The following is a 10,559-nucleotide window of genomic DNA, read 5'->3' on the forward strand; positions in this document are numbered from 1 at the left end:
TAGGAGAAGTGATATCTGCACTCTTAAATTAGTTTCTAATATTGTTTAGAGACTATATATTTTTAGTGAATAAATTGAAGTGTAAGAGGTTAAATGACAAGTGCGAGTATCAATTTCCAATACCAGAGTATTTTCCTATCATTCTACTAATAAACTTGTCCCTATCTAAACCTAGAGATATGTCCACCAAGTCCTACTTGGGTGACAGAGATTTTCTTGGCTAGTAGAAATAGACATTGATAATTTGAGAGGTTAAATGAGAAGTGCAAATATCAATTTCCAATATCAGAGTATTTTCCTATCTTTCCACTAATAGACTTGTCCCTGTCTAAACCTAGAGATATGTCCACCAAGTCCTACTTGGGTCAGGTTAGCAGAAATCGATGTTGATAGTTTGATACCATTAAGTCCAAAAAATTAGGTGGGCTTGGCTCTGATCACTACTCACGGTATGCCGTGATACGTGGTTGTGATCAAAGCCAAACTCATCTAAACTTTTTATAACAAAAAAATCATTAATTATAAAAGTTTTTTTTAAAAATAAAAGGATGCAATCTTTGGTTGGTTTTCAATGGATTTTACGTAAATCTGCAAGCTAATTGAGGTCCCTACCAAATAAATGGAAAGAAAATAGTCCGTACCATGTTATGTTAATTTTCATTGGGGGGGGGGGTGTTTGACACCCACTCTACACATGATTCATGGCTTAATTAATTTGAGTTTACAATATCCACTCAAATCAATCTGATATGACAGGAGACAAATAATGTATCACTTGATTTTTTTTATGTGTATATATCATATCTTGATTTTTTTTATGTGTATATATCATATCACGATGCTATTGCAAATTTTTGTTTAAAAATTACTTGCATATACAAATTCACCCGTGGCGTGCAAATCTTTTTTTTTTTTTTTTGTCAAATCAATGTAGTAGCGTCTTAATCCCTAGGGTTCTTAGTGATAAATCAAATTGACAAATTAGTAATCTAACACATCACTAAAGTTGTGCAAGTTGCAACCGAACCATTTAATATTCTCAGACTGGCAACATCAACTGGTTAAACTTTTAATTCAAGTTTTCGCTAGGAGACATATTTTGCTTTTCTTCTACAGTTCAAATAGAAATTAAATTTAATTTATCCACTACAGATAATCATACAAACTGAGCTAACAATAAAAAAGGAAAATACTGCAGGAAGTACCATCTAAAACCAAAGAGATAAAGAGATTCCGCAGCTCAGTCACAACATTGCACTTTTACTATGTTATTGTATAATTTTAAGAATTAGTGTTTTATACACCATTAGTGTAAAGTTTTTTTACATTAATAGGTATAGATATATGATACATAGACAAAACGTGAATTTAAAGTTTGAATAGTGATGCCGTAGCATTCATCTAAACCTACTTGTGTAAAAAGAAAGAAAAACTTTACACTAATTGTGTATAAAAATTAGGGATAATATCAGAAACCTCCCTTAAGGTTTCTCTTAATATCACTTGACACCCTTGAGGTTTTGAAAATATTATTTACCTCCCCTAATAATTATAAAAAGACTATATTAACCCTCATGGGCACATAATTCACAACATATCAAATAAATAGAGCTTAAAAATTGAAAAAACAACAAACGAAAGTCATTTTCTTCTTTTTTCATTTTCTCTATCATTCTCTCTTACTCATATTTTTTGGATGACTATGCAATATTTTATTTGTAAATTATAATAAACTAAAATTTGTTTATCTTTTACTTTCTGTGATTGTGATAAAGTGGGGTATGATTTATTTACTTATTTTAAATTAATTTTTATAATGATTGGTACAGTTTAAAGGTTTGGATAAGGGTTGAGAAGATGTTGGGAAAAAATAGAAAATTAAAAGAAATCAGTTTTAAGCATATATAATAAATTGATGCAAGTGTATTTCTTTTCAAAAACAAAACAAATCGCCTTAATTTCACGGCTAAATCACTCTCACTGCCCTTTTTTTCATCACATGGACATAGGGTCCCCCATTCTCAATAAGAGGATGGTGACTGCCGGCGAAGGTGGTGGCCAGCGGTGATGATAGTGTGTGAAAAAGGAGAAAGAGGGTGAGAATTTATTTTACTTTAGTGCATTTTTAAATATATTTTTGAGGTTGTTTTTGAAGTCATTGTGGATTTCAAATATAAAAACGAATATTTCTAAGACAGTAGAATCCCAACAGAGCCATATATTTTTTATTTTTAAATTTATATTTTTATAGAGTATAGCATTGTGATGTGGTAGAACTACAAGAGATTGTTTTTGAGGTGATAGTTTTCTTGAAGTGAACAAAGTGATTTAAAAATATTTTTATTTAGCAAATGAAAGGGTAGATTATGGTTTTTAAAAATTTTGTTACACAAATAACAAAAGTAAGGGAGGTAAGTGATATTTTTAAAACCTTAGGAGTGCTAGGTGATATTAAGAAAAACCTTAGGGGAAGTTTCTGATGTTGTCCCTAAAAATTAATCCCTAAGTTTAATCATAGTGCTTGTAACATAAATTAGATTAGAAAAGCACTTGCATAGTTCTCTATCACATGCTTTATGCTGAACTACTCTTTTGAGCATAACCATTATGCTAAAAATTTCCTGACAACATAATAGGAAACTTGTGTTTTATGATGAACCAACGAGTTGATGAAAAAGAGCAGGTTCACTATTTGGCAAGCTCGTGAAGGAATATTGGTCTCTTTATCACTCTGCAGAATTACAACGAAATTGACAGCAGAGACAGTGTGTGATCCTTTCACATGGCTTTCTAGTCAATACTACTCCTCAAACACAGCAACAAAAATTTCCTTACAACTTCGTAAAATACAATAAAACTACCATTTGTGGGTCAATTTCACGAGTATGCCTAAAATACTACCAGAAAGTTAGTGCGATAATAGATATGATAAGCTATTTATCAAAAACCAATATGTCCTATTTTTTTCCCCCAAAATTTTAGAAAGGGATTGCTCCAGAATTGTACGCTTCACTTTGAAGTGGTCGTTTATCACGATAAAGTTTGTGGAGGAAGTACTCCAATTGATTTCATTTTCCTTCGTGTTCACACAATTCAGATGCAGATATTATCTGGGCTGTCTAAGGGAAGTAGAAACTACATGTTTTGTCCAAAAGAATTCAAATTAGAAAAGGAAAAAAAAAGAGAAGACCATGATTCTGGCATTCCTATTTTTAACCTTCAAGTACTCCACTCTTAATTTTAGCTAATCAAAATGACTTGCACACTTCCAAGATGGGAAGCACTTGGTTTGGCCTGGAAGATCAAGATCCTGCAAGATGGACACGCTTTCAGGGCTTGCATCCGGAGACTAAACTTGGCCAAGAACTATAGTATAAGCTCAGAATTTCTTGTCATATGACTAATCCTGTATGGAAGTTTTAAACCCCCCAAAAAAAAAAAAAAAAAACTGTTTGGAAATTTCTAATGCTTCTAAGGCACTAAGGCTTGAAGAAAAACACATATTCTTGCCTAACTACATGTTCATATTACCACGAAATTTTTAACATCCTCATATATTATTAGCAAATCTGGTGCAACCCTAGGGAACCAAAACCTGCATGAAAGAGATACACAGGACTAGTTGCCTAGTTTGAGGATTTCAATCTAACATGACCTCTATTTCAAAGAGAAAATTCTTTATTGCGCAGTTCTTTAAGATAAATATATGCATTCTTAAGTGTTCATCATAAAAGCATTTCTGTTTTCCTTTAGAAACAAATTTTAACAAGGTGTTTCATTTGCATTAGTATATACCACAAGGACATTTTACAGCAAGTATCTTGAAACTATTTTACCAAAAGAAAAAAATAATAAAAAAAACCGTGAAACTGAAATGAGGAATCTGGAAAGTACTTTAAGGTCAGTATGTTTTTCCTTTTGTAAATTAGGACAGTAAATTAACTTTTGTACCTAAAATCAGTACTAAAATCAGGACAGTAAATTAACTTTTGTACCCATTCTAAACGCACACCGCTTTCTTTTTCCTGGAAAATGCATAATAAAAATATGCATTCCTTTTAACGTGTATGAGTCTCTACATAGGTATGTGCTGGTAAATTAAATGCCCAGCAAGGCTTCAACAATTGAAAATCAGGGAAGATTAATCTCTTGGACAGTACAAAGCTGTGCTGATCATGTTTTGCAATGCATTGCTATCTGCGTAGTTGCATTCTTTAGAAAACTATTTAACTCTTCTTCTTTTTCTTACTTCAACTAAAGGAAAAGCACGTAGATAATATGTGAGAGGCAGTGAAGGAAGATCTCCCCTAGCAAATTTGTCGCGAATCATAGACAGTGAAGGAAAACCAGTTCTTCCAAAGGAAGCGTTATGCGATTGAGGATCTTCCCTGCCAAGAGTCGTATCGATCTCTTCCGTGAAGGAATGAAGCATTCCTAAAGTCTCCAACAAAACCAATCGCTTCCCATTTTTCCCATCAAAAAATTTCTTGGCCTTCTTCTCGATACAATTTTCCGTTACAAGCTTAGCTGAAGCATATACATTTGATTTAAATTCCCGCATCTCTAATCTAAGACCATATTTATCTGCACATTCCAGCTCCTCAAGAGCTTTGTCAGCAACATCCATGATGCCTCTCACAAATTGGCAACAACGCCAATCATTGGAACGCCCGCACAGCTCTGCAAAGCTCAGCAAGAACTTTAGATGTTGGCTGAGAAAAGCTGACTCAGTACCCACTTCACGGAAAAAGTTCATGGCGTCTTTGAGTTCTCGACAAGACTGAAGCAGATCCCTCACCGCCTCACGACAAGGTAGTAAGGCTGAATTGTGGCGTAAATCTTCCCAGGAGTTGTAGAAGTCAGATTCATCAAGAAATTTCTCCAGCTTATTCTCATTTAAACCAATCTGTTCTACTAATTCTGGCGCTTCTCTTGATAGCATTCGTTCCCAGCCGTGACGAATATTCTTCCTATACTCATCATATAACGGTGAAGTAATTAGTAGCTTAGTTCTCCGAGAAAAATCTCCTATCTCCTACAGGCAGTGCAAGAGGTGCAATATCTTCTACTAGTTGGTCCGGCAAAGTTGGGGGTCCTTCCATTTCCAATACTCTGATGACCTCACCAACTTTTTCAGTAAATAACTTGGCTTGCAATATCTTGATATACAGTATTTTGAGTAGGATAGTAGTTAACTCGTCCACCTCCTCCAGCAGACAAACAACTTCATCATTAACCATCTTTCCCTCTGTCAATCCTACCCGATGTAATCAATGGTAAATTAACAAAGAAATCACCTTGATGTTTAGATTTAAACCTTTAAGGCTTTAACCGGACTGCAATAAGTAAATATAAAAGGAAAAAAGAAAAAGAACATACTAATATCCAGGACAAAGCAAAAAAGCTGGGGACTGACAACTATCCATGCGAGAAAGAAGCTACAGCTTACCAACAGCAGAGGAGAAAAGGCCTTTGATGATCGGAATCACGATTGCTAGAAGAAAGCCGGCGATGATAACTTGTGGTTAACGAAGCAGAAGCAGCCAAGTCGCCCCAAGTGCCAAAAGTCTTGTCTTTGATTTCTTCTCATTTTTCTTGAAAAAAGTTGAAAAAGGCTGAATATTTAGGAGTCCTAGAACAGTTCGACCTGCCCTGCTAAGGGAGTTATTTTCTTTTTTGTTGTAACTATAGCATTTGTATAACTTATTTTAACTTATTTTAAAGAAAGAGAGAGTTTAACCGACGGAGAATTCAGTCAGAGGAAGTCACTTGAAAGTGACAACCACAATTAAGTGATAAAGTGAGAGGTCCAAGACTTTAAAGTACTAGTGATGACCAACAGCCTAAGTGGCTGTTGGCCTGCTAAGGGATTCAACAATTTGGCAAGAGCTATTACTAAATCCAAGTAGTTTGAATTAGTTACTGTAAATAGCATTTGTATCGATTTTTGTGTGAAATATAGTTCAAGTTTATCTCTATCTCTGTCTTTATTATTATTATTTTTTGATAAAAAAGTTCAAGTGGCTCTCAAAATTTTAGCCTCATAAAGTGTTAGCCGTTCAACAATTATAAAAAAAAAAAAATTGGCTCTCGATGTATCAAAAGTGCAAATTGTTAGCCTTTTGTGAATTCCAACTGTTTATGAGTGGCGGAATTGAGGGCATTCTTGTCCATGTAGGAATATAAAAATCCAAAAGTTTTTCTTGAATTGAATTGTTATCCAAATAGAGTATCATGAGCTTAAAAGTATGCGAAACTGTGAAAGTATGACCTTTTTTCTCTGTTTTTTGTTCCCTCTTTTTTTATCTTTAGCTAGTACACAATTCATGCAAGAGAAATTGATCTTCGTAAGGATGCACTGTGCAACTTTTGTTTCTAAGCGCTTGAATTTTGTGGGATACTTTGACTGACCGTCAAATGCTGGAGCTCTTATTTTACCAATTCTAGTTAGTGACTGAATCCAAAACAAAATTATAGAAGGAACATACAAATGATCAGGTGCATATTCACCTTCGAAATCCCTTGTATAATGCTTCCAAAGTGCATATTCATATAATCAGGTGCTTCAGAAAGCAACGAAGATTTCTACAGAAATCTCGAGCCGACAATTGCTTAATTTGGAGAGTGATACATGGGAAACACAGCAGATGCTACAGCGTTTGCAAAAGAGAAGCAATGGCATAAGCCACCGGGACTGACTGTCTTATCTCTCGACACACAAACACAGGTCTTTTTTTTTTTTTTCGGTAACGATAATATTTGTATAATTTAATCTCTCGACACACACAGGTATTACAAACTGAAAATGTAGAGCTTGTTATTTCTTTCCATGTTTATTTTCCTGAATGAGCATAAAATTGGGTACCATAATATTGGTCATCAAGAACAGACTAGGATAGATTAGATGCTCCCAAGTCACAAGAATTGGTTTTGATAGCCAGCTAGTTCAGCAAGCTTCTTTTTATGTCTTTGCTTTCCTCTGGGCTACTGAATTGTGCTACTGACCATCTGGTTAACTTGCATGAACACATTATAAATCATATTTTAATTTCATATATATCAAATTGTTGTAGCATTTTTTTTTTTACAAAAACTTTTCAAAATAATTGTCCAAATGGGCTCTTACCTATTTAAGACATCGATGTTTTCTCTGGTTTTAGAATTAGGTAACCTTCGCCTCTTCCCGAACTTTTCGCTGCCAAAAAAAAAATCTAATTAAAAAATCGTCTAATGTGGATGCGGGCCACTGGTGAGTGGCATAAGACCGACGGCGTGGTGCCATTCACGATCCGAATTAGCTCCGCTCAATATGGGACATTTGACTTCAAAATTTTGAAATCAACTATTGAACATCAAATTGAGCTCATCCGGTCCAATCATTGTAAATTGGATGATTGTTTTGGTTCAACCGCACCAGCACTTAACCATTTTATGTGTATATATTATAACCAAATACCCACCAACTGCACCTCACATCACCCTGTTTTATGTCTATCAGCTTTCTTTTTTTAATGGAACGAAAATAATTTGGGAATAAGTATTTATTTTTTTTACGAGTTTCAATTGGGTACTCATTAAAACATCTAAATTACACTGAAATTATCATGTGAAAATATAGATTAACATTTATTACACCTCCTAAATTGTAACATTTTTTTAGAATTAGTTATACTTTTTTTTTTAAAAGAAAACTAATATCTAGTACCTCTTTTAACGAGTGCCCAATAGACACTCGTCAGTCAAACCGTAGAATTAGATACCCAAATCTTTTAACCCAAAAAAAAAAGTCCAACTCAGTCGGGGGGCCAAACAAGCTATGTGTCATTCATGTCTGGGGGATTATATTCTCAGAAGTGATTTTTATTGTGAAAAAACAAGATATAGCCAGAGTAGTGGACTGTATTAAATTGGGACATCGTAATTCGTAATCTTTATCACAGCAATATCTTACTTGAAATAGGGGAATTAATGAAAGTAGGTGCACTGGACATTATTTAATGTATTTAATAAATTCATAGAGGCCCCTTTGATTCTTGACTCATGGATGCAAAGAAACAAGTCCCCTAAGAGTTAGGATAAAGTTTGGTACTAAAAAAAGCTTCGATAAAGTATTGACTGGCTTTACAATACAATTGCGCTACATCAGAAAATGGAACATAAATATAGAATAGGCATTTAAAATTTGTGTTATGTTAAATATTGGAGTATATCCCACTTTTGCTGCTAATAGACGTGTCCCTGTTTGGAGATTTGTCAAGCAATAAAGGTTGTCAAGATTTTTTTTTTTTGGGGGTGGTCCTAGTTGGGTCACCGTCTGAGATTTTCTTGGCCAGAAGAAATCAAATATTGATACCATTAAGCCCAGAAGATATTCTTTTCAATTAAAAAGATGCAACTTTGGTTGGTTTTCAATGCATTTTTTCATAAATCTGCAAGCTAACTGAGTGTCCTGGGCAAAAATTAATTGGTCGCCAAGTTTTAGCATTCTTAAGACTTTAATGTTTTCTGTGATTTTGGAACCAGGTAACCATACCATCTTTCTGAACTTTTCTTTACCAAAAACAAAAAAAAAAAATTTATAGCAGGACAAAATTAATAGGAGTTCGTGTTATTTGAAAAAATCTAGTTTTATGTGGATCCGAGGGACCGGTGGGTGAAAGATCAATATCTTGAAATCAATATTGACTTCAATGTCTTGAAATCAAACATGTAACATCAAATTCCCTCCTATGGAGAGGTTATTTAGGGGCAGTTTCTTCTCTCTTAAAGATTAGAGTTTCTTCTCTTCTAAAAATTTTTAGTGAGAGATTTTGTGGTTAGTCTACCTCTTATATTAGATATAAATTTTTTGAAATTTGGTTGTCAGATCTAAGATTTCTTAGATCTACCATGTCAAATCTCACTTTAATATATGAATTTAAATCAATTCATTATCAGATTTAGAAGGAAGCATGCGGTATAGTTGGAAGCATACACGAATGATCTTAAGATTAAAAATATTTTATCTTTTAATTTTTTTAGAATTTCAATGTTATACGTTATTGATTTTCTAGATCTGTATAATTGATATAATTTCTGTCACTAACGCAGATTTAATAAAATGATGCTGTTTTTTTATTAAAAATAAATGTATCATCAAGTTGAGCTCAAGAGGTTAAATATATTTTTAGTGAGTAAATTGGAGTGCAAGAGGTTAAATAACAAGCGCGAGTATCAATTTTCAAAACCAGTGTATTTTCCTATCATTCTGCTAATATACTTGTCCCTATCTAAACCTAGAGATATGTCCTCCAAGTCCTACTTGGGTCACAGTATGAGATTTTGTCGGTTCGCATAAATCGATGTTGATAGTTTGATAACATTACGTCGAAAAGATTAGGTGTGCTTGGCTCTATTCACTACTCACAGCATGCCGTGATCCATGGTTGTATCGAAGCCAAACTCATCTAAATTTTTTGTTACAAAAAAATCATTAATTACAAAAAGATTTTTTTAAAAAAAATAAAAGGATGCAATCTTTGGTTGGTTTTCAATGGATTTACGTAAATCTGCAGGCTAATTGAGGTCCCTACCAAATAAATGGAAAGAAAATAGTCCGTACCATGTTATGTTAATTTCCATGGCTTGGAGGGGTAGTTTTGACACCCACTCTACACATGATTCATGGCTTAATTAATTTGAGTTTACAGATATCCATTCAAATCAATTTGATATGACAGGAGACAAATAATGTATCACTTGATTTTTTTTTATGTGTATATATCATATCTTGATTTTTTTTATGTGTATATACCATATCACGATGCTATTGCAAATTTTTGTTTAAAAATTACTTGCATATACAAATTCATCCGTGACGTGCATTTGGATTAGTCTATGAGGATATGGATCCAATTAGACCGTCAGTTTCCTTTTCTTTTTTTTTTTTTGTCAAATCAATTTAGTAGCGTCTTAATCCCTAGGGTTCTTAGTGATAAATCAAATTGACAAATTAGTAATGTAACACATCACTAAAGTTGTGCTAGTTGTAACCAAAGCATTTAATATTCTCAGACTGGCAACATCAACTGGTTAAACTTTTAATTCAAGTCCAAAAGATTAGGTGGGCTTGGCTCTGATCACTATTCACGGCATGTTGTAATTAGGGATGGCAACGGGGCGGGGTTGGGGCGGGAGACCCCTCCCCCATCCCCCGCCCCACTACCTATAAACTCCCCCCACCCCCGCCCCATCCCTCGCCCCCCACTCCCCCCCGCCCCGCCCCGCTTCCACCCGCAGGGCTAATAAAAATTTGTTATATAATTTTATTATGGTTAAGTTTTAGCAAATAATCAAGTACTAAAATATTAACACATCATCAAATTATTATTCATTATAATTTTACAATTGAAACTTATAAAAACAATCAAACAAAAAATATTTGAATACAATCCAACATGATGAAATAAATATAACTAAAGTAGTCAAATTTTCACTTTTGGCACAAATACAATCACTAATTCATTATTGTGCTTGTGCTTTTTTAAAAAAAAAATATTATTGTATTAAGTGTAATTAGG

The 10,559-nt window shown here is 33.8% G+C and overlaps 1 protein-coding gene across 1 annotated transcript; it reads right to left on the minus strand.

Moving 5' to 3' along the window:
• Positions 1 to 4,056: 4,056 nt before the first annotated feature.
• Positions 4,057 to 5,891, minus strand: LOC113719652 (uncharacterized). The gene is made up of 2 exons (XM_027244907.2): positions 5,450 to 5,891; positions 4,057 to 5,257 (listed from the first exon to the last, which is right to left on the minus strand). Exon 2 carries the CDS (start codon positions 4,940 to 4,942, stop codon positions 4,223 to 4,225), a length of 720 nt encoding a protein of 239 aa, XP_027100708.1. The 5' UTR covers positions 4,943 to 5,257; positions 5,450 to 5,891; the 3' UTR covers positions 4,057 to 4,222.
• Positions 5,892 to 10,559: the final 4,668 nt, after the last annotated feature.

Source organism: Coffea arabica, chromosome 11e, assembly GCF_036785885.1.
Source record: "Coffea arabica cultivar ET-39 chromosome 11e, Coffea Arabica ET-39 HiFi, whole genome shotgun sequence".
NCBI lineage: Eukaryota > Viridiplantae > Streptophyta > Magnoliopsida > Gentianales > Rubiaceae > Coffea > Coffea arabica.